The sequence below is a fragment of the Octopus bimaculoides genome, chromosome 6 (assembly GCF_046866305.1).
Source record: "Octopus bimaculoides isolate indiv1 chromosome 6, ASM4686630v1, whole genome shotgun sequence".
NCBI lineage: Eukaryota > Metazoa > Mollusca > Cephalopoda > Octopoda > Octopodidae > Octopus > Octopus bimaculoides.
The window spans coordinates 33,281,522-33,306,686 of NC_142933.1; the positions used below are offsets into that span (position 1 = coordinate 33,281,522).

Genomic DNA, 25,165 nt, shown 5'->3' on the forward strand with positions numbered 1-25,165 from the left:
CATCGATCGGAGATGAATCTTATCAAGAAGATATATCACAGATTGTGATCACTCCAATTATCTTAGAACCACTATTTTACATTAAGTTTAGCTCTCTTTTTAGTAACTCTAAAGCACATTATATAATGCAAAAATATTACCAAACTTCCTGCTATTAATATATAAAGTGGATCCTTAATTTGATTTTATATTTATATTGTAATATTTCGGCCAGCCGATTGAATCTTAGCAATTTAAACCCCGTAAATGAACATTACGTTTTCGGCAGTGTAACCACATTTCATTTCAATTGATTTATTACAAAAAGAAATAGTGAAGCTGTTCTGAGCAGTAAAATATTTTTAAATAAACTAAAAATTTACTGCGTCAGAAAGTTGATTCATTGATAAAACTGTAAATTCAGTAGGAATGAATCGGCATTGCTAAATGATCTTTTTCTTAATTTGGTAAATTTAAAATAATTATATTCATGAGATTAAATATAATGTGTAATTAACTTACCCTTGATGTTCCTATTAGGGAAGAATGACGTATATTTTCCCATGTCACCAAAAGTGCCCAAACAGATTGGAAATTTCTAATATTTGCATACATATTAATTTTTGCATCAATATTTCTCAGTTTATTCACCATGTTGTAATTTATTCCACTTGTTGTGTATTTCTCATAAATGCTGTATTTAACGTTCTGATATTCATACCAAAGGTCTGCCCAGTATGGAGCAATGATATAGTTTCTAGTGTAAGATAAACTATACGGTTCGTAGCTGAACATAGTATTCTCTGATAAATATCCACCAGCGTAGATCTGACAAAACAAAGTTACATAACATAGTTGAGAACAATTAGGTCATTAAAAGATATTTATATTGGCATTGCAATCAAATATTTCAAGAAAAGAATTTTGAATTAATAGTTTCTAATTATAATTAGTCACGAATTTTGTAAGCTACCAGTTCTTTAGCAGTTTTTCAGCTAGAATAAGATATTAACATTTAATCATAAGTGTAAAATATTCCCGAAATACGAAAACAAAACCAGAAACAGATAAAGAATATCGTGCTCGTTAATTAAAATGATTACCATTTAGTACTTTGTCAATAAATTTGGTTAGTTAATATTTAAGCAGTTTATAAACTAATTCACAGCTAATTTTTTTTTCTACTATAAGCACAAGACCTGAAATTTGGGTGAAGGGGGCTAGTCGATTACATCGACCCCCAGTGTTCAGCTGGTACTTAATTTACTAACCTCGAAGGCTGAAAGGCAAAGTCGACCTCGACGGAATTCATGACTAATACATTAACATTAGCATTAAGTTGTCTCCTTAAAATCAAATGATAAATATAACAATAAACAAAACAATTTAATATACAACCCATAATTATGGTCATTCACAATTGCCACTTCCTTTACATCTGATTGAATCGGTTAACTGATATGCTTACTAGATAGCACAGTTCCTATATTATCAATACGTTCTATGCAAATATCTTCTCCATAATCTTTTAAGTAAAATGAAAGTATTGATGAAAAATATACATTTTAGTTACACAAACACACACACACACTCACACGCGCACATACACACACACACACACACACACACATACACACACACACACACACAACAGGCTTTCACACAATTTCCGCCAATCAAATTCATTCACAGAGCATTAGTCAGCCCAGAGCTATATTAAAAGACACTTACCCAAGGTGCCACGCAGTGGGACTAAATCTGAAATCACATGCTTACCAAGTTAAATTTTTAATGCCATAGCTAATATCTTGTTGCTTCTATTTTTGTTCTCTTATAACTTGTAACGCTTTTAACTTAGTAAATTATGAATAAATAAACTACTATAGATAACGGTACTAGTCATGTGCATCTTTATCTTTTACTTGTTTCAATCATTTGATTGCGGCCATGCTGGGGCACTGCCTTGAAGGATTTTAGTCAAACAAATTGACACTGGGACCTATATTATCGGTATCTTTTGCCAAACAGCTAATGTACGAGGGTGTAAGCACACTAAGATATATAGAGAGAGAGAGCGAAAAAATAAAGAGATGACACCAGGAAAACTAAATGTTATGTAATGAACTTCATTAGCTTACAGCTGTTTCTGCTTTAAAATGGGGTGGATTCGTAGTTAAGTCAACCACTCTTAGTTTTCGTCTACCAAATCCACTCACAAGTCCTTAGTTGGCCTGAGGCCATAGTAGAAGACGTCTGCCCAAAATGCTACGCAGTCGGACTAAACCCAGAACCACGTGGTTGAGAGGCAAGTTTCTTACCACACAGTCACGTATATAGATAGATAGATAGAGAGAGAGAGAGAGAGAGAGAGAGAGAGAGAGAGAGAGAGAGAGACAGACAGACAGACAGACAGACAGACAGACAGACAGACACAGACAGACAGACAGACAGACACAGACAGACAGAAAGACAGAGACAGTCAGAAAGACAGACAGACAGACAGACAAACAGAAAGACAGACAGAAAGACAGAGATACATTCATCCTCATTTGTATCATTTAACATCCATTTTTCATACTGGCATGGTTTAGACGATTTAACTGGACCTGGTAAGCCGGAGAGCTGTAACAGGCTTCTGTCTATTTTGGCTTGGTTTCTACGGCTAAATGCCCTTCCTAACGCCACCCACTCCAAGAGTGTAGTGGGCGCATTTAACGTGATGCTGGCACGGATGCCTTTTGCTTGTCACCGGTACTGGCAATAACTATGATTTCACTTAGCTTGACGAGTTTTCTCATACACAGCAAATCGCCAAAGATCTCGATCACTTGTCATTGCCTCAGTGAGACCCACGTTCTGAAGATCATACTTGACCACCTCGTCCCACATCTTCCTGGGTCTACCTCTTCCACAGGTCCCCTCCACACTTAGAGACGGGCACTTCTTTACGCAGTTGTCCTCACCCATATGCATCACATGTCCACACCCAGCGTTGTTTTCTCTCTTGTATACCACATTTGTTGCCTGTTATGCCCAATATTTTATCTGGATGCTTACACTCTGTCGTACATGCACACTGACATTGCACATCCAGCGAAGCGCACTGACTTCCTTTCTTTCAAACCTTCATATGTCCTCTGCAGTCGGTCCATATTTCCCTGCCGTATAATATAGCTGTGCACACACAGGCATCATACAATCTGCTTTTCACTCTTTGTTACCAACAAAGGTAGAATTTCTCTGAGCTTTGCCTAGACTATTCTTATTCTAGCAGCTACGCTCATGGAGCGTTCGCTTCCACAGCTGACTTAGGCACCCAGGTAGCGGAAGCTATCAACTATTTCTAAGCATCCCACCTGGCATGTGACGTAGTCTATTTCTGTACATTTCTAGTGTTTATTGTACTTATAAATTTACCACTCACAAAGACTACTTTCTCTGATAACATTCCTCTGATATTGCTGCACCTCTTATAGATACAATATTTACAATATAAAGTAGTGGAATTATTTGAATATTATGATAAAGAAATATGTAAAATAAGAACATCAAAGAGAGCACCTAGTCAATGTTAAAAGTGAAGAGGCAAAAAGCCATCAAGAATTTTTAAATTTAAAAAATTATCTGGATTTTCCAGTTAAAGATAAAGCAACCATTACAAAAGTTGAGACTAAGCGATGACAGAAAAAGATTCTTATAGCGAGAGAGGTTCTTAACTAAATATTTTAATAATAAGCGGATACAACAGCTTGAATTATACAAGCAGTTTTGGGTATGTAAAAACGTTGTTATTGATTTAATATAAATATAGCCCACATATAAATTTAGATCTTTAAAACTGAAATTATTTCGTGCGTTTATTTTGGAGTTCATTTGCTGTTTCTATGATTAGGAATATATCGTAAGAATTTACAGGTGAAATGTAGATTGGGAATGTAAATCTTGTAACATATTAATACATACACGAAAGCAGTTCAGTGCTCTTTGTCCTATGTTGATATCAATTCTTGGGCAAATGTATGGTGACCAGGAATTATACAAGTATCGTGTGTTACTATGGTCCAACAACTCTGTAAAATTGAAAAGAAAAAGAAAAATTAAAAAGATTAATATTTCAATTATAAATGTATTCGTTGTTAAAAGCTAGTTTATTGGTTTTCATATTAAAACTGAAAGTGATGAAGATCTGTATCCATATCTATTTCGGATCCATTCACGTAAATGAGAGTGAGGCAATGACTTTAATTCAGCCATGTTATTTTAATGATATGTAAGACGTGTGTATGTGCATATGGGAGAGAGATGAAGACAAAACCAGTCCTCCATACTCTACTAACATGCCAAGGACCAGCATGGAGGCAAAGTGGGTCAACTTGACATCCGCATTTTATTCAAGCACCCAAAGGACCCAACACTCAGAGACAAATTCAGGAGTACGTCCTCATAAATGAAACATTCCCAGTACTAAATAGGAAATATACGTAGTAGATATCATGCCCCCATACCCACAGGTAGAGTTAGTTAATGGGCTGTAATGTAGATAGATGTATGTATGTGTATGTGTGTATATATGTATATGTACATGTATATGCACATGTATGTAGGCTATTAATGTATACAGATAGACATACAGACGGATAGGTACATAGATTATATGAACAGACAAGCACACATACACGCACATACAAAAATGAAGACTGAAACAAATGACCATATATAGACGCACACTTGACTTCACACAAGGACTAATATGGGGACACACGTCCGCACAAACACATGAATATGGAGGCTGCATGCATACATACAAACGTGCACACATACATACATGCATACATACATACACACATACATACATGCATATGTATCCACACACACACTGACCCACATACGTGCGACAAACAAACAAAGAGAACGCAGCTTCAATAACTGACAGAGTCAATGACAGAGTCAATAACTGACAGAGTCAATAACTGACAGAGTCAACTGACAGAGTCAACTGACAGAGTCAATATTGAAAAGGTTGCAAGACGCAACGAAAATTTTAGTGAAGTAAATATATATCTATAGTTACCTTGATACTTTGGTGGAGGGAGGTATATATATATATATATATATATATATATATCATAAAATTTAAATAACGAACTAAGTGAATTTGTGGAAATTAGTTTGATATTATTTCCAACTATTACCCGGAAATTTAAGAGTTCGTAAAAGTATGTTTGATATTGTATATTTTACTCTCAATTTCGTTTTATTTCAAATACACTACTTGCTTATTAAATAAATGGGCTAATAATTTTAATTAATAAACAGACATGATTTATAGGCAAAACACCATCCTTACCTGATGGGGGGCAATATTTTGCTGTTGTTGTTGTTGGTGGTGGTGGTGTCGTTTTTTGTGTAGTAATCTGCGTTGTGTATTTTGTTGTAGGATTTAAAGTCGACGAAGTAGAAGTTTGGTGAAATGTGGTTTTAGTTGGAGTAGCAGATGATGTTGATAAAGTTGCGTTGGTTCCTAAAACAAAGAAAAGTGATATGTTAAATTGTCTAACATACGACAAATTCACTTCAAAATTTCTAAGGTTTCTTTTTTGTCTTAATATGTTTTTCTTTTTCTTTTTCTTTCAGCTGCAACGCGGCGTTCGAGGAAAGAAAGATTAACAGAAATTATTGGGATCTGCGAAGAACACAATACGGTTAAGATTACTTAAATATATGTGTTAAGAGGTGCGTTTTTGAAGGTAACGAAATTATGTGTTAAAAAGATGCAAACGTGCTTAGACAAAAATGTAATTAACGTATGTTAAGAGGATGCTGCAATATGAAGAATAATGTTAAACATGTAGGATATAGCGTAGCTACAGATATATAAACGTAACCAAAATATATATGATAAACGGGAGCTCTCTTACTTGTAGAACTTTTAAGGAAACTAAAGGATACATATTAATTATAGATCAGTAATATTTCACTTCTTTTTATGAGGACAACCATTTTCTAGTGGACATAAGCACCGGTAATACAAAATACAGGTATCGTCAATTTTCTTAAATAAAATTAAGTATATTGAAAGCAGATGCAGGGAGTCTGGTATCTGGCGAAAGGGTATAATTCTGCATTAGACCAAATTCGGAGGACAGCATTTAATTTGAAGCAAGTTTGACAGGTTGTTGTAATTTTACGTACCTGCAATATACGTTGTAAAACCAGTACTGTGGGCAAGTGTAGTTGAAAAAATTGGTGTCGTGGTATGAATAGTCTTATCTGTTGATAGAACGTGTGTTGTCACACCTGTAGTCATTGTGGTTGTTGAATATTCTGTTGTAGGACGAGTGGTTTTATCCGTTGATAGCGTGTCTGTTATCACATCTGTACTCATAGAGGCTGTGGAATATTCTGTTGCAGGACGAGAAGTCTTATCTGTTGATAAAACGTCTGTTATCGTATGTGTTGACTCGGAGGCTGTTGAATATTCTGTTGTTGGATGTGTGGTTTCATCCGTTGATAGGGTATCTGTTGTTACATTTGTAGTCGTAGAGGCCACTGAATATTTTGTTGTAGTAAGAGACGTCATATCTGTTGATAGAACATCCTCCGTATTTGTTATCGTTGAGCCTGCTGAATATTGTGTTGTAGGAGTTATGCTTTCATCTGTTGATAGAGACTCTGTCGTCACATCTGTTGACATGGTTCCTGTTGAATATTCTGTAGTGGGATATATGGTTTCATCTGTTGACGGAGCATCTGTTGTCAAATCTGTTGATATGGAGTGTGTTGAATATTCTGCTGTAGGATGTGTGGTTTCATCTGTTGATTGAATGTCTGTTGTCAAATCTGTTGACATGGTCACTGTTGAATATTCTGTTGCGGGATGTGTGGTTTCACCTGTTGATAGAGCCTCTGTTGTCACATCTGTTGACATGGCATCTGTTCGATATTCTGTTGAGGGATGTGTGGTTCCCTCTGTTGACAGTCCCTCAGTTGTCACATCTGTTGACATGGTGTCTGATAAATATTCTGTTGTGGGATTTGTCGTTTGATCTGTTGATAGAGTCTCTGTAGTCAAATCTGTTGATATGGTGTCTGTTGAAAATTCTGTTGTGGGATGTGTGGTTTCATCTGTTGATAGAGCATCGGTTGTCACATCTGTTGATATGGTGTCTGTTGAATATTCTATTGTCGGATGTGTGGTTTCAGCTACTGATAGAGTGTCAGTTGTCACATGTGTTGACATAGTGCCTGTTGAATATTCAGTTGTGGGATTTGTCGTTTGATCTGTTGATAGAGCCCCGGTCGTCAAATCTGTTGATACGGCGTCTGTTGAATATTCAGTTGTGGGATTTGTCGTTTGATCTGTTGATAGAGCGTCAGTCGTCAAATCTGTTGATATGGTGTCTGTTGAATATTCTGTTGTGGGATTTGTCGTTTGATCTGTTGATAGAGCGTCAGTCGTCAAATCTGTTGATATGGCGTCTGTTGAATATTCAGTTGTGGGATTTGTCGTTTGATCTGTTGATAGAGCGTCAGTCGTCACATCTGTTGACAGGGTGTCTGTTGAATATTCAGTTGTGGGATTTGTCGTTTGATCTGTTGATAGAGCGTCAGTCGTCAAATCTGTTGATATGGCGTCTGTTGAATATTCTGTTGTGGGATTTGTCGTTTGATCTGTTGATAGAGCGTCAGTCGTCACATCTGTTGACAGGGTGTCTGTTGAATATTCTGTTGTGGGATTTGTCGTTTGATCTGTTGATGGAGCGTCAGTTGTCACATCTGTTGACAGGGTATCTGTTGAATATTCTGTTGTGGGATTTGTCGTTTGATCTGTTGATAGAGCGTCAGTCGTCAAATCTGTTGATATGGCGTCTGTTGAATATACAGTTGTGGGATTTGTCGTTTGATCTGTTGATAGAGCGTCAGTCGTCAAATCTGTTGATATGGCGTCTGTTGAATATTCAGTTGTGGGATTTGTCGTTTGATCTGTTGATAGAGCGTCAGTCGTCAAATCTGTTGATATGGCGTCTGTTGAATATTCTGTTGTGGGATTTGTCGTTTGATCTGTTGATAGAGCGTCAGTCGTCAAATCTGTTGATATGGTGTCTGTTGAATATTCTGTTGTGGGATTTGTCGTTTGATCTGTTGATAGAGCGTCAGTCGTCAAATCTGTTGATATGGTGTCTGTTGAATATTCAGTTGTGGGATTTGTCGTTTGATCTGTTGATAGAGCGTCAGTCGTCAAATCTGTTGATATGGTGTCTGTTGAATATTCAGTTGTGGGATTTGTCGTTTGATCTGTTGATAGAGCGTCAGTCGTCAAATCTGTTGATATGGCGTCTGTTGAATATTCTGTTGTGGGATTTGTCGTTTGATCTGTTGATAGAGCGTCAGTCGTCAAATCTGTTGATATGGTGTCTGTTGAATATTCAGTTGTGGGATTTTTCGTTTGATCTGTTGATAGAGCGTCAGTCGTCAAATCTGTTGATATGGCGTCTGTTGAATATTCAGTTGTGGGATTTGTCGTTTGATCTGTTGATAGAGCGTCAGTCGTCAAATCTGTTGATATGGCGTCTGTTGAATATTCAGTTGTGGGATTTGTCGTTTGATCTGTTGATAGAGCGTCAGTCGTCAAATCTGTTGATATGGCGTCTGTTGAATATTCTGTTGTGGGATTTGTCGTTTGATCTGTTGATAGAGCGTCAGTCGTCAAATCTGTTGATATGGTGTCTGTTGAATATTCTGTTGTGGGATTTGTCGTTTGATCTGTTGATAGAGCGTCAGTCGTCAAATCTGTTGATATGGTGTCTGTTGAATATTCAGTTGTGGGATTTGTCGTTTGATCTGTTGATAGAGCGTCAGTCGTCAAATCTGTTGATATGGTGTCTGTTGAATATTCAGTTGTGGGATTTGTCGTTTGATCTGTTGATAGAGAGTCAGTCGTCAAATCTGTTGATATGGCGTCTGTTGAATATTCTGTTGTGGGATTTGTCGTTTGATCTGTTGATATAGCGTCAGTCGTCAAATCTGTTGATATGGTGTCTGTTGAATATTCAGTTGTGGGATTTGTCGTTTGATCTGTTGATAGAGCGTCAGTCGTCAAATCTGTTGATATGGCGTCTGTTGAATATTCAGTTGTGGGATTTGTCGTTTGATCTGTTGATAGAGCGTCAGTCGTCAAATCTGTTGATATGGCGTCTGTTGAATATTCTGTTGTGGGATTTGTCGTTTGATCTGTTGATAGAGCGTCAGTCGTCAAATCTTTTGATATGGCGTCTGTTGAATATTCAGTTGTGGGATTTGTCGTTTGATCTGTTGATAGAGCGTCAGTCGTCAAATCTGTTGATATGGCGTCTTTTGAATATTCTGTTGTGGGATTTGTCGTTTGATCTGTTGATAGAGCGTCAGTCGTCAAATCTGTTGATATGGCGTCTGTTGAATATTCAGTTGTGGGATTTGTCGTTTGATCTGTTGATAGAGCGTCAGTCGTCAAATCTGTTGATATGGCGTCTGTTGAATATTCTGTTGTGGGATTTGTCGTTTGATCTGTTGATAGAGCGTCAGTCGTCAAATCTGTTGATATGGCGTCTGTTGAATATTCAGTTGTGGGATTTGTCGTTTGATCTGTTGATAGAGCGTCAGTCGTCAAATCTGTTGATATGGCGTCTTTTGAATATTCTGTTGTGGGATTTGTCGTTTGATCTGTTGATAGAGCGTCAGTCGTCAAATCTGTTGATATGGCGTCTGTTGAATATTCTGTTGTGGGATTTGTCGTTTGATCTGTTGATAGAGCGTCAGTCGTCAAATCTGTTGATATGGCGTCTGTTGAATATTCTGTTGTGGGATTTGTCGTTTGATCTGTTGATAGAGCGTCAGTCGTCAAATCTGTTGATATGGCGTCTGTTGAATATTCTGTTGTGGGATTTGTCGTTTGATCTGTTGATAGAGCGTCAGTCGTCAAATCTGTTGATATGGCGTCTGTTGAATATTCAGTTGTGGGATTTGTCGTTTGATCTGTTGATAGAGCGTCAGTCGTCAAATCTGTTGATATGGCGTCTGTTGAATATTCTGTTGTGGGATTTGTCGTTTGATCTGTTGATAGAGCGTCAGTCGTCAAATCTGTTGATATGGTGTCTGTTGAATATTCAGTTGTGGGATTTGTCGTTTGATCTGTTGATAGAGCGTCAGTCGTCAAATCTGTTGATATGGCGTCTGTTGAATATTCAGTTGTGGGATTTGTCGTTTGATCTGTTGATAGAGCCCCTGTCGTCAAATCTGTTGATACGGCGTCTGTTGAATATTCAGTTGTGGGATTTGTCGTTTGATCTGTTGATAGAGCGTCAGTCGTCAAATCTGTTGATATGGTGTCTGTTGAATATTCTGTTGTGGGATTTGTCGTTTGATCTGTTGATAGAGCGTCAGTCGTCAAATCTGTTGATATGGCGTCTGTTGAATATTCAGTTGTGGGATTTGTCGTTTGATCTGTTGATAGAGCGTCAGTCGTCACATCTGTTGACAGGGTGTCTGTTGAATATTCAGTTGTGGGATTTGTCGTTTGATCTGTTGATAGAGCGTCAGTCGTCAAATCTGTTGATATGGCGTCTGTTGAATATTCTGTTGTGGGATTTGTCGTTTGATCTGTTGATAGAGCGTCAGTCGTCACATCTGTTGACAGGGTGTCTGTTGAATATTCTGTTGTAGGATTTGTCGTTTGATCTGTTGATGGAGCGTCAGTTGTCACATCTGTTGACAGGGTATCTGTTGAATATTCTGTTGTGGGATTTGTCGTTTGATCTGTTGATAGAGCGTCAGTCGTCAAATCTGTTGATATGGCGTCTGTTGAATATTCAGTTGTGGGATTTGTCGTTTGATCTGTTGATAGAGCGTCAGTCGTCAAATCTGTTGATATGGCGTCTGTTGAATATTCTGTTGTGGGATTTGTCGTTTGATCTGTTGATAGAGCGTCAGTCGTCAAATCTGTTGATATGGTGTCTGTTGAATATTCAGTTGTGGGATTTGTCGTTTGATCTGTTGATAGAGCGTCAGTCGTCAAATCTGTTGATATGGCGTCTGTTGAATATTCAGTTGTGGGATTTGTCGTTTGATCTGTTGATAGAGCGTCAGTCGTCAAATCTGTTGATATGGCGTCTGTTGAATATTCTGTTGTGGGATTTGTCGTTTGATCTGTTGATAGAGCGTCAGTCGTCAAATCTTTTGATATGGCGTCTGTTGAATATTCAGTTGTGGGATTTGTCGTTTGATCTGTTGATAGAGCGTCAGTCGTCAAATCTGTTGATATGGCGTCTTTTGAATATTCTGTTGTGGGATTTGTCGTTTGATCTGTTGATAGAGCGTCAGTCGTCAAATCTGTTGATATGGCGTCTGTTGAATATTCTGTTGTGGGATTTGTCGTTTGATCTGTTGATAGAGCGTCAGTCGTCAAATCTGTTGATATGGCGTCTGTTGAATATTGTGTTGTGGGATTTGTCGTTTGATCTGTTGATAGAGCGTCAGTCGTCAAATCTGTTGATATGGCGTCTGTTGAATATTCTGTTGTGGGATTTGTCGTTTGATCTGTTGATAGAGCGTCAGTCGTCAAATCTGTTGATATGGCGTCTGTTGAATATTCAGTTGTGGGATTTGTCGTTTGATCTGTTGATAGAGCGTCAGTCGTCAAATCTGTTGATATGGCGTCTTTTGAATATTCTGTTGTGGGATTTGTCGTTTGATCTGTTGATAGAGCGTCAGTCGTCAAATCTGTTGATATGGCGTCTGTTGAATATTCTGTTGTGGGATTTGTCGTTTGATCTGTTGATAGAGCGTCAGTCGTCAAATCTGTTGATATGGCGTCTGTTGAATATTCTGTTGTGGGATTTGTCGTTTGATCTGTTGATAGAGCGTCAGTCGTCAAATCTGTTGATATGGCGTCTGTTGAATATTCTGTTGTGGGATTTGTCGTTTGATCTGTTGATAGAGCGTCAGTCGTCACATCTGTTGACAGAGTGTCTGTTGAATATTCTGCTGTAGGATTTGTCGTTTGATCTGTTGATGGAGCGTCAGTTGTCACATCTGTTGACAGGGTATCTGTTGAATATTCTGTTGTGGGATTTGTCGTTTGATCTGTTGATAGAGCGTCAGTCGTCAAATCTGTTGATATGGCGTCTGTTGAATATTCAGTTGTGGGATTTGTCGTTTGATCTGTTGATAGAGCGTCAGTCGTCAAATCTGTTGATATGGCGTCTTTTGAATATTCTGTTGTGGGATTTGTCGTTTGATCTGTTGATAGAGCGTCAGTCGTCAAATCTGTTGATATGGCGTCTGTTGAATATTCTGTTGTGGGATTTGTCGTTTGATCTGTTGATAGAGCGTCAGTCGTCAAATCTGTTGATATGGCGTCTGTTGAATATTCTGTCGTGGGATTTGTCGTTTGATCTGTTGATAGAGCGTCAGTCGTCAAATCTGTTGATATGGCGTCTGTTGAATATTCTGTTGTGGGATTTGTCGTTTGATCTGTTGATAGAGCGTCAGTTGTCAAATCTGTTGATATGGCGTCTGTTGAATATTCAGTTGTGGGATTTGTCGTTTGATCTGTTGATAGAGCGTCAGTCGTCATATCTGTTGATATGGCGTCTTTTGAATATTCTGTTGTGGGATTTGTCGTTTGATCTGTTGATAGAGCGTCAGTCGTCACATCTGTTGACAGGGTATCTGTTGAATATTCTGTTGTGGGATTTGTCGTTTGATCTGTTGATAGAGCGTCAGTCGTCAAATCTGTTGATATGGCGTCTGTTGAATATTCTGTTGTGGGATTTGTCGTTTGATCTGTTGATAGAGCGTCAGTCGTCAAATCTGTTGATATGGCGTCTGTTGAATATTCTGTTGTGGGATTTGTCGTTTGATCTGTTGATAGAGCGTCAGTTGTCACATCTGTTGATATGGCGTCTGTTGAATATTCTGTTGTGGGATTTGTCGTTTGATCTGTTGATAGAGCGTCAGTCGTCAAATCTGTTGATATGGCGTCTGTTGAATATTCTGTTGTGGGATTTGTCGTTTGATCTGTTGATAGAGCGTCAGTTGTCACATCTGTTGATATGGCGTCTGTTGAATATTCTGTTGTGGGATTTGTCGTTTGATCTGTTGATAGAGCGTCAGTCGTCAAATCTGTTGATAAGGCGTCTGTTGAATATTCTGTTGTAGGATTTGTCGTTTGATCTGTTGATAGAGCGTCAGTCGTCAAATCTGTTGATATGGCGTCTGTTGAATATTCTGTTGTGGGATTTGTCGTTTGATCTGTTGATAGAGCGTCAGTCGTCAAATCTGTTGATATGGCGTCTGTTGAATATTCTGTTGTGGGATTTGTCGTTTGATCTGTTGATAGAGCATCAGTCGTCAAATCTGTTGATATGGCGTCTGTTGAATATTCTGTTGTGGGATTTGTCGTTTGATCTGTTGATAGAGCATCAGTCGTCAAATCTGTTGATATGGCGTCTGTTGAATATTCTGTTGTGGGATTTGTCGTTTGATCTGTTGATAGGGCGTCAGTCGTCACATCTGTTGATATGGCGTCTGTTGAATATTCTGTTGTGGGATTTGTCGTTTGATCTGTTGATAGAGCGTCAGTCGTCAAATCTGTTGATATGGCGTCTGTTGAATATTCAGTTGTGGGATTTGTCGTTTGATCTGTTGATAGAGCGTCAGTCGTCAAATCTGTTGATATGGCGTCTGTTGAATATTCAGTTGTGGGATTTGTTGTTTGATTTGTTGACAGAGCGTCAGTTGTCAAATCTGTTGATATGGCGTCTGTTGAATATTCAGTTGTGGGATTTGTAGTTTGATCTGTTGATAGAGCGTCAGTCGTCACATCTGTTGACGGAGTGTCTGTTGAATATTCTGTTGTGGGATTTGTCGCTTGATCTGTTGATAGAGCGTCAGTCGTCAAATCTGTTGATATGGCGTCTGTTGAATATTCAGTTGTGGGATTTGTCGTTTGATCTGTTGATAGAGCGTCAGTCGTCAAATCTGTTGATATGGCGTCTGTTGAATATTCAGTTGTGGGATTTGTCGTTTGATCTGTTGATAGAGCGTCAGTTGTCACATCTGTTGACAGAGTGTCTGTTGAATATTCTGTTGTGGGATTTGTCGCTTGATCTGTTGATAGAGCGTCAGTTGTCACATCTGTTGACAGAGTGTCTGTTGAATATTCTTTTGTGGGATTTGTCGATTGATCTGTTGATAGAGCGTCAGTTGTCACATCTGTTGATAGAGCGTCTGTCCTCAAATCTCTTGATATGGTGTCTGTTGAATATTCAGTTGTGGGATTTGTCGTTTGATCTGTTGATAGAGCGTCAGTTGTCAAATCTGTTGACAGAGTGTCTGTTGAATATTCTGTTGTGGGATTTGTCGTTTGATCTGTTGATAGAGCGTCAGTTGTCACATCTGTTGATATGGCGTCTGTTGAATATTCAGTTGTGGGATTTGTCGTTTGATCTGTTGATAGAGCGTCTGTCGTCAAATCTGTTGATATTGCGTCTGTTGAATATTCAGTTGTGGGATGTGTCGTTTGATCTGTTGATAGAGCGTCAGTTGTCACATCTGTTGATATGGCGTCTGTTGAATATTCAGTTGTGGGATTTGTCGTTTGATCTGTTGATAGAGCATCTGTCGTCAAATCTGTTGATATTGCGTCTGTTGAATATTCAGTTGTGGGATTTGTCGTTTGATCTGTTGACAGAGCGTCAGTTGTCAAATCTGTTGATATGGCGTCTGTTGAATATTCAGTTGTGGGATTTGTCGTTTGATCTGTTGATAGAGCCCCTGTCGTCAAATCTGTTGATATGGCGTCTGTTGAATATTCAGTTGTGGGATTTGTCGTTTGATCTGTTGATAGAGCGTCAGTCGTCAAATCTGTTGATATGGCGTCTGTTGAATATTCAGTTGTGGGATTTGTCGTTTGATCTGTTGATAGAGCGTCAGTCGTCAAATCTGTTGATATGGCGTCTGTTGAATATTCAGTTGTGGGATTTGTCGTTTGATCTGTTGATAGAGCCTCAGTCGTTAAATCTGTTGATATTGCGTCTGTTGAATATTCAGTTGTGGGATTTGTCGTTTGATCTGTTGATAGAGCGTCAGTCGTCAAATCTGTTGATATGGCGTCTGTTGAATATTCAGTTGTGGGATTTGTCGTTTGATCTGTTGATAGAGCGTCAGTCGTCAAATCTGTTGATATGGCGTCTGTTGAATATTCAGTTGTGGGATTTGTCGTTTGATCTGTTGATAGAGCCTCAGTCGTTAAATCTGTTGATATTGCGTCTGTTGAATATTCAGTTGTGGGATTTGTCGTTTGATCTGTTGATAGAGCGTCAGTCGTCAAATCTGTTGATATGGCGTCTGTTGAATATTCAGTTGTGGGATTTGTCGTTTGATCTGTTGATAGAGCGTCAGTCGTCAAATCTGTTGATATGGCGTCTGTTGAATATTCAGTTGTGGGATTTGTCGTTTGATCTGTTGATAGAGCGTCAGTCGTCAAATCTGTTGATATGGCGTCTGTTGAATATTCAGTTGTGGGATTTGTCGTTTGATCTGTTGATAGAGCGTCAGTCGTCAAATCTGTTGATATGGCGTCTGTTGAATATTCTGTTGTGGGATTTGTCGTTTGATCTGTTGATAGAGCGTCAGTCGTCAAATCTGTTGATATGGCGTCTGTTGAATATTCTGTTGTGGGATTTGTCGTTTGATCTGTTGATAGAGCGTCAGTCGTCAAATCTGTTGATATGGCGTCTGTTGAATATTCTGTTGTGGGATTTGTCGTTTGATCTGTTGATAGAGCGTCAGTCGTCAAATCTGTTGATATGGCGTCTGTTGAATATTCATTTGTGGGATTTGTCGTTTGATCTGTTGATAGAGCGTCAGTCGTCAAATCTGTTGATATGGCGTCTGTTGAATATTCAGTTGTGGGATTTGTCGTTTGATCTGTTGACAGAGCGTCAGTTGTCAAATCTGTTGATATGGCGTCTGTTGAATATTCAGTTGTGGGATTTGTCGTTTGATCTGTTGATAGAGCATCTGTCGTCAAATCTGTTGATATGGTGTCTGTTGAATATTCCGTTGTGGGATTTGTCGTTTGATCTGTTGATAGAGCATCTGTCGTCAAATCTGTTGATATGGTGTCTGTTGAATATTCTGTTGTGGGATTTGTTGTTTGATCTGTTGATAGAGCGTCAGTTGTCACATCTGTTGATATGGCGTCTGTTGAATATTCAGTTGTGGGATTTGTCGTTTGGTCTGTTGATAGAGCATCTGTCGTCAAATCTGTTGATATTGCGTCTGTTAAATATTCAGTTGTGGGATTTGTCGTTTGATCTGTTGATAGAGCGTCAGTTGTCACATCTGTTGATATGGCGTCTGTTGAATATTCAGTTGTGGGATTTGTCGTTTGATCTGTTGATAGAGCCTCAGTCGTTAAATCTGTTGATATTGCGTCTGTTGAATATTCAGTTGTGGGATTTGTCGTTTGATCTGTTGATAGAGCATCTGTCGTCAAATCTGTTGATATTGCGTCTGTTGAATATTCAGTTGTGGGATTTGTCGTTTGATCTGTTGATAGAGCATCTGTCGTCAAATCTGTTGATATGGTGTCTGTTGAATATTCAGTTGTGGGATTTGTCGTTTGATCTGTTGATAGAGCATCTGTCGTCAAATCTGTTGATATGGTGTCTGTTGAATATTCTGTTGTGGGATTTGTCGTTTGATCTGTTGATAGAGCGTCAGTCGTCACATCTGTTGATATGGTGTCTGTTGAATATTCAATTGTGGGATTTGTCGTTTGATCTGTTGATAGAGTGTCAGTCGTCAAATCTGTTGATATGGTGTCTGTTGAATATTCAGTTGTGGGATTTGTCGTTTGATCTGTTGATAGAGTCTCTGTAGTCAAATCTGTTGATATGGTGTCTGTTGAATATTCAGTTGTGGGATTTGTCGTTTGATCTGTTGATAGAGCGTCAGTCGTCAAATCTGTTGATACGGCGTCTGTTGAATATTCAGTTGTGGGATTTGTCGTTTGATCTGTTGATAGAGCATCTGTCGTCAAATCTGTTGATATGGTGTCTGTTGAATATTCAGTTGTGGGATTTGTCGTTTGATCTGTTGATAGAGCATCTGTCGTCAAATCTGTTGATATGGTGTCTGTTGAATATTCAGTTGTGGGATTTGTCGTTTGATCTGTTGATAGAGCATCTGTCGTCAAATCTGTTGATATGGTGTCTGTTGAATATTCAGTTGTGGGATTTGTCGTTTGATCTGTTGATAGAGCATCTGTCGTCAAATCTGTTGATATGGTGTCTGTTGAATATTCAGTTGTGGGATTTGTCGTTTGATCTGTTGATAGAGCATCTGTCGTCAAATCTGTTGATATGGTGTCTGTTGAATATTCAGTTGTGGGATTTGTCGTTTGATCTGTTGATAGAGCGTCAGTCGTCAAATCTGTTGATATGGCGTCTGTTGAATATTCAGTTGTGGGATTTGTCGTTTGATTTGTTGATAGAGAGTCAGTCGTCAAATCTGTTGATATGGTGTCTGTTGAATATTCAGTTGTGGGATTTGTCGTTTGATCTGTTGATAGAGCATCTGTCGTCAAATCTGTTGATATGGTGTCTGTTGAATATTCAGTTGTGGGATTTGTCGTTTGATCTGTTGATAGAGCGTCAGTCGTCAAATCTGTTGATATGGTGTCTGTTGAATATTCAGTTGTGGGATTTGTCGTTTGATCTGTTGATAGAGCATCTGTCGTCAAATCTGTTGATATGGTGTCTGTTGAATATTCAGTTGTGGGATTTGTCGTTTGATCTGTTGATAGAGCGTCAGTCGTCAAATCTGTTGATATGGTGTCTGTTGAATATTCAGTTGTGGGATTTGTCGTTTGATCTGTTGATACAGCATCTGTCGTCAAATCTGTTGATATGGTGTCTGTTGAATATTCAGTTGTGGGATTTGTCGTTTGATCTGTTGATAGAGCATCTGTAGTCAAATCTGTTGATATGGTGTCTGTTGAATATTTTGTTGTGGGATTTGTCGTTTGATCTGTTGATAGAGCGTCAGTCGTCAAATCTGTTGATATGGTGTCTGTTGAATATTCAGTTGTGGGATTTGTCGTTTGATCTGTTGATAGAGCTTCTGTCGTCAAATCTGTTGATATGGTGTCTGTTGAATATTCAGTTGTGGGATTTGTCGTTTGATCTGTTGATAGAGCATCTGTCGTCAAATCTGTTGATATGGTGTCTGTTGAATATTCAGTTGTGGGATTTGTCGTTTGATCTGTTGATAGAGCATCTGTCGTCAAATCTGTTGATATGGTGTCTGTTGAATATTCAGTTGTGGGATTTGTCGTTTGATCTGTTGATAGAGCATTTGTCGTCAAATCTGTTGATATGGTGTCTGTTGAATATTCTGTTGTGGGATTTGTCGTTTGATCTGTTGATAGAGTGTCAGTCGTCAAATCTGTTGATATGGTGTCTGTTGAATATTCAGTTGTGGGATTTGTCGTTTGATCTGTTGATAGAGCATCTGTGGTCAAATCTGTTGATATGGTGTCTGTTGAATATTCAGTTGTGGGATTTGTCGTTTCATCTGTTGATAGAGCGTCAGTCGTCAAATCTGTTGATATGGTGTCTGTTGAATATTCAGTTGTGGGATTTGTCGTTTGATCTGTTGATAGAGCATCTGTCGTCAAATCTGTTGATATGGTGTCTGTTGAATATTCAGTTGTGGGATTTGTCGTTTGATCTGTTGATAGAGCGTCAGTCGTCAAATCTGTTGATATGGTGTCTGTTGAATATTCAGTTGTGGGATTTGTCGTTTGATCTGTTGATAGAGCGTCAGTCGTCAAATCTGTTGATATGGTGTCTGTTGAATATTCAGTTGTGGGATTTGTCGTTTGATCTGTTGATAGAGCATCTGCGGTCAAATCTGTTGATATGGTGTCTGTTGAATATTCAGTTGTGGGATTTGTCGTTTGATCTGTTGATAGAGCATTTGTCGTCAAATCTGTTGATATGGTGTCTGTTGAATATTCTGTTGTGGGATTTGTCGTTTGATCTGTTGATAGAGCGTCAGTCGTCAAATCTGTTGATATGGTGTCTGTTGAATATTCAGTTGTGGGATTTGTCGTTTGATCTGTTGATAGAGCATCTGTCGTCAAATCTGTTGATATGGTGTCTGTTGAATATTCTGTTGTGGGATTTGTCGTTTGATCTGTTGATAGAGCATCTGTCGTCACATCTGTTGACAGGGTATCTGTTGAATATTCTGTTGTTGCATTTGTCGTTTCATCTGTTGATGTAGCCTCTGTCGTCAAATCTGTTGATATGGTGTCTGTTGAATATTCTGTTGTGGGATTTGTTGTTTCATCTGTTGATAGAGCATCAGTCGTCAAATCTGTTGATATGGCGTCTGTTGAATATTCAGTTGTGGGATTTGTCGTCAAATCTGTTGACACGGTGTCTGTTAAATATTCTGTTGTGGGATTTGTCGTTTCCTCTGTCGATAGAGTGGCAGTTGCCATATCTGTTGAGATGGTGTCTGTTGAATATTCTGTCGTGAGTTTTGTTGTTTCATCTGTTGATAGAGCCTCTGTCGTCAAATCTGTTGATATGATGTCTGTGGAATACCCTGTTGTGAGATATGTGGTTTCATCTGTTGATAGAGTGTCAGTTGTCATATCTGTTGATATGGAGTCTGTTGTGGAATTTGTCGTTTCATCTGTTGTCATGGTGTCTGTTGAACTTTCTGTTGTGAGATGTGTGATTTCATCTGTTGATAGAATGGCAGTTGCCACACCTGTTAACATGGTGTCTGACGAATATTCTGTCGTGGGATGTATGGTTTCATCTGTTGAAAAATCATCTGTTGATGATAATCCACTAGAAACGTCTTTTGCACTGGTGAGTGTCTGATTTTTGTTATCAGTTGATCCTGTCATGTTTGCCGAACATGTTGTGACTGATGTATCTAGCAAAAAGAAAAATATTTTATTCAAATTTGCGCACACTCAGCATACATTATTAAATTATCTTATAGTAATGATTCATGCACTAATATCTCGCTTGTGTAATTCATTTTAATATTAAACAGGACAAAGCGGTGTGCTGGAAGAATCGTTAGCGTACCGGGAAAAGTGCTTAACGGTATTTTCTTCTGTCTGTACTTTCCGAGTTCAAATTCCACCGAGGTAGACTTTACTATCATCCGTTCGGGGTCGATAAAATAAGTGCCAGTTGAGCCCTGGAGTCAATGTATTCGACTTACCCCAACCCTGAACTTGTTGGCTTCTGTCAAAATTTGAGACCACTGTTAAGTAAGATATGGAAGGCAGCTTTTTGTTTTTTTTTTGCTATTGGCAATGGTAACCGAAGAATGTGTAGTGGCTAAGGTTCAAATGATTGAGGAAAAGCACCAACCTGCACAATGATCTGAGGTCACTAGCCATCGGTGAGATTAGGATTTCCAACACACACGCCTTAGCACCAATTTGTGGAGACTTTTAGACATTTGCTTCGCTTACTTTCATCTGAATGGGGGACGGGGTGGGAGTGCTATTCTGTACCTTCTGTCTCTCGCTTCTCGTTGACAACAGAAAGCTCTCTGAAATGGCCTTCTTCAACTTACAGATGGCAACTTGCTTTACTACTGTGTAGCAGAATATTCCCTACTGTAGACCCAGAACAAAACTCCTTCTCCGATCATTTCACGTCGAGTAGTCTCACTGCTTTCCAGCAACTACCAAAGAACTTTCTTTATCTTAACACGGCAAGTCATTCTTCCGAAATTCGTTATATAGAAGGTTAGCTTCTTGTCGGTCATGGGAACTACGTGGTGCTTCAGAGCGAAAGCTTCGCTCATAAAATGGACATCTACACCCCTTAAAATACTTTGCCCTGGTTATATGATCTACACCTGCCCATATTTTTTTCGGGGATCTTTCCACCGGGTTTCTAGGCATTGGATTTTAGCTAACACAGTTATTCACTGCCATTTTTCGTGCGGTGGCTCTCCTCCCATTCTCATTTACAAGCTGTTTTCCCAGTGTCGGGCAAGTCTCCTTGTTGCTTAGGGAGAGTTAGAGGTACCGGGTTGATGTCGCCTCTACTCCAGCAATGAATTGCTTGCTTTTGAGGTCACGCCCACAATTCACTTTATTGTCGTCTTTAATTTTATTATTATTATGATGACGACGACGATAATGATAATAATGATAATAATAATAATAATAATAATAATAATAATAATAATAATAATAATAATAATAACAACAACAACAATAATAATAATAACAATAATAACCCTTTCTACTGGAAACACGAAGCTTCAAATTTAGGGGACGGGATTAAGTCGATTACATCGACCCCAGTCTTCGACTGGTACTTATTTTATCGACCAAGAAAGGTTGAAGGGCAAAGTCGGCCTTTCATCAATAACAATGATGATGATGATGATGATGATGGTGATGGTGATGATGATGATGATGATGATGATGATGATGATGATAAGATTGTCTTAAATGGTACGTCACACGTATTGAGAAGAATATTGTCATTGCGAAATTTCTTTCCTTTTCCCCCCTTTAATTTTTTTGTTACATTTTCTAACTCATTTTGTTTTCTCTGTTCTTTTTCTCTGTCTTACTTCCCCTTCTTTTTCTATCACATGACTTTGTAAATGAACAATCTGGTGTGTTTATTTTGAGGGCCTACCAATGTATACACTGAGGTTCTTTGCCCTAGGTCTTGAGAAGACACTCGGCAAGAAATTTAAAGAAGACAATAATAATAATAATAACAATAATAATTTCTTTTACTCTTTTACTTGTTTCAGTCATTTGACTGCGGCCATGCTGGAGCACCTTCTTTAGTCGAGAAAATCGATCCCAGGACTTATTCTTTGGGAGCCTAGTCCTTATTCTATCAGTCTCTTTTGCCAAACCGCTAAATTACGGCGACGTAAACACACCACCATCGGTTGTCAAGCGATGTTGGAGGGGACACAGATATCAACATATACACACACATGCATATATATATATATATATATATATATATATATATATATATATATATATATATATATATATGTATATATACGACGGGCTTCTTTCAGTCTCTGTCTACCAAATCCACTCATAAGGCTTTGGTCGGCCCGAGGCGAGAGTAGGAGACACTTGCCCAAGATGCCAGGCAGTGGGAATGAATGAAACCGGAACTATGTGGTTCGTATGCAAGCTACTTACCACGCAGTCACATAATGATAAGAAGAAGAAGAAGAAGAAGAAGAAGAAGAAGAAGAAGAAGAAGAAGAAGAAGAAGAAGAAGAAGAAGAAGAAGAAGAAGAAGAAGAAGAAGAAGAAGAAGAAGAAGAATATGGCCTAATAGATAAGGCGGCTGACTGCGAATCAGAGGATTGCAAGTTCGAATCTCGTCGTGGTCGAATATTCTTTTATAGAAGCAGGGGTGGCTGTGTGGTAAGTAGCTTGCTTACTAACCACATGGTTCCGGGTTCAGTCCCACTGCGTTGCACTTTGGACAAGTATCTTCTACTAAGACCTCAGGCCAACCAAAGTCTTGTAAGTGGATTTGGTAGACTGAAACTGAAATGAGCCAAGCATATGTGTGTGTGTGTGTGTGTGTGTGTGCGTGTGCGTGCGTGCATGTATATATGTATGCATGTATGCATGTGTGTGTGTATACGTTTGTGTGCTTGTGTTTGTCTCCCCGACAAAGCTTGACAACCGATGCTGGTGCGTTTACGTCCCCGTAACTTAGCAGTTTGGCAAAAGAGTCCGATAGAATAAGTATTAGGCTTACAAAGAATAAGTCCTGGGGTCTGTTTATTAGACAAAAGTCGGTGCTCCAGCATGGTCGCAGCCGCCAACGCCATCGCCATCCTACTGGAAATAGCTTGGAGACTACATGATGGTCTTGTCTTTTGTCTTCCCTGTCTCTGTCTCTCTCTGGCTGTTAATTCAATATCTGCCTCTGTCTGCTATGCTACATGAATTCTGTGGGGCTGCCATTTGACACCTTCCAAGTGGCAGATCATGACATGAACTAATTTAATACTGCTCAAAATAAAATTTCCCCCACCACCAGAAAATGATGATGCCTGGGACCTCTGAACCTTACCCAAGGAACCAGGCAACTGATTTACTCTGTGCGCTTATAGTGCGGCCCTCGATACCTGCCATGGAAATGACCAGTAGAATCCGTGTCGTTCGAAGCACGCGTTCATCAGTGACTTTAGGTTCTGATACTGAGTTTGAAAAGTCTTTAAATCAGGACCAACCTCCTCAAGAACCTGTAGCAAATCAAATCAGGGATATTCCCGAAACTGACGCTCAGGATCACCTACCAAACCTATCTCAAAGAAATTAGAAATGCAAGACAGAAATGGACTAAGTTATGCATGCTTATAATTATTCAGCACTAAACCCAGAAACATCAACCACACAAAAGAGACCTACAATATCTGGAGGTGCAAAAATCCGCATAACAGGCTGTACATGGACAGTAGTAAACTAGGAGCTGTGAGACGTGATATCCTAAAAATTAAAAGACTAACTGACAGCGAAATTGACAAAATAGTCAGATCAGTAAAAAGTCAGCTCACACTTATACTCACAGGCAAAAAGCTTTGAAATCATTAATTCAAACCAGCAAACTAGGGACACAGAACCCTAAGATGATGGACCATTATTTGAAACTAAAAACACTATAAATGATCACGTCAGCAATGAACTGTTAGATGGAATACTAGAACAATACCTAATACAACTACATCAACCTTTTCCACGAAAGATCCCCACTTCCAAAATTATTTATACTAATAAGAACAGAGAAATAATCAAAGAAGTTGATCAAGCACTTGGCAAGCTGATACGACAACTCCTTGAGAATAGTAGAGAAAATGCCCTCGGAGTGATTGATCAACTCATTTACTCGGCTGCTTATGTTCCAACTCAGAAATGCGTTATTAAAATTAGAGATAGATAAAAAAAAAGTGCAATGTATACAAACATCCTGCAAGAATAAACCAGCAAATAATTCAAATAGCAGATAAATCTTTTCTACTTGAAGCAAGCAAAGAGAAAACTAATAAACCCAACAAACTAATAAGAATAATTACTAAACATGACCTTTACAAGAAAACAAAGGATACACAGATTGAATCCTCAAACAAAAACGACAATTAAAAACCAAACGACTGGCAAAATACAAAAGCGCTCAGCATTCCATAGACAAAACATACTATTCAAGAAGAACACAAAAGAATTCTATAGGGAACGGGAAAAATACTATTATTGTGAAAATACCTCCTCCCCAACAGCAAACTGAAAATTTTTTTTGAAAAATACATTTGGCATAATCCAAAGAAATTTAATCAGAATGTACATTGGATCAGGGATATCGAAGAAGCCAATGTCCACCTTAAATATCAAGAATGGCAGGATATAACAATTGAAGAAATGAAAGCAACGCTCGCCAAGTCAAAGAAATGGAAATCCCCAGGTATATATAAGATTCCAAATTTTTAGCTAAACTCTTTAATGAGCGCTCACCACAACTGAGCCGTAGCACTCAATGAAGTCTCATGTCCAACCCTGCGAAATCCCCAAAGTGACTTACAGAAAGGATTACATATCTCTTGCCAAAAACAGAAGAAGCTACTAGCCCCACAAATTACCGACCCATAACATGCCTCACCACCATATATAAAATGGTCATTGAAAATGGCAAATCCAAACGCAGAACCCTTAGCAACATTTGGACAGATTAAAAGAAGGCTTTTGACAGTTTCCCCATTCATAGATCATCAAGGCCCTGGAAATTTACAAGATTGCGCCAACAATTATGAACTTTTTAAAAGTAATCATATAGTATACAAATATCTGGCAACTACAGAAGGTGATGGTATCCAGCATTCTAACATGAAAGAGAAAATCCTCAAGGAATGCTATCAAAGGGTAAGAATGGTCCTATACTCAGAATTAAATGCTGCTAACAGAATTAATGCGATCAGTTCTTTGGCCATACCAGTAACCACATATAGCTTCGGTATTATTAAGTGGAGTGTCACTGACATGCAGAATATGGATGGAAAGACACGTAAAATGCTTACAAGTTACCGAATGCACCGTCCAAAATCA

At 38.7% G+C, this 25,165-nt stretch overlaps 1 protein-coding gene across 33 annotated transcripts in view; it reads right to left on the minus strand.

The window, feature by feature from the left end:
- The window catches only part of LOC106877401 (uncharacterized), a 219,860-nt gene that overhangs the window by 171,252 nt on the left and 23,443 nt on the right, over positions 1–25,165 (minus strand). For all 33 annotated transcript variants that reach the window (XM_089353728.1, XM_089353725.1, XM_089353730.1 and 30 more), the window contains exons 3-6: positions 6,172–19,977; positions 5,327–5,500; positions 3,943–4,049; positions 502–807 (exon numbers count right to left, since the gene is read on the minus strand). In XM_089353728.1, coding sequence (XP_089209854.1) covers positions 502–807; positions 3,943–4,049; positions 5,327–5,500; positions 6,172–19,977 — 14,393 coding nt within the window. The remainder of the gene's footprint in view (positions 1–501; positions 808–3,942; positions 4,050–5,326; positions 5,501–6,171; positions 19,978–25,165) is intronic.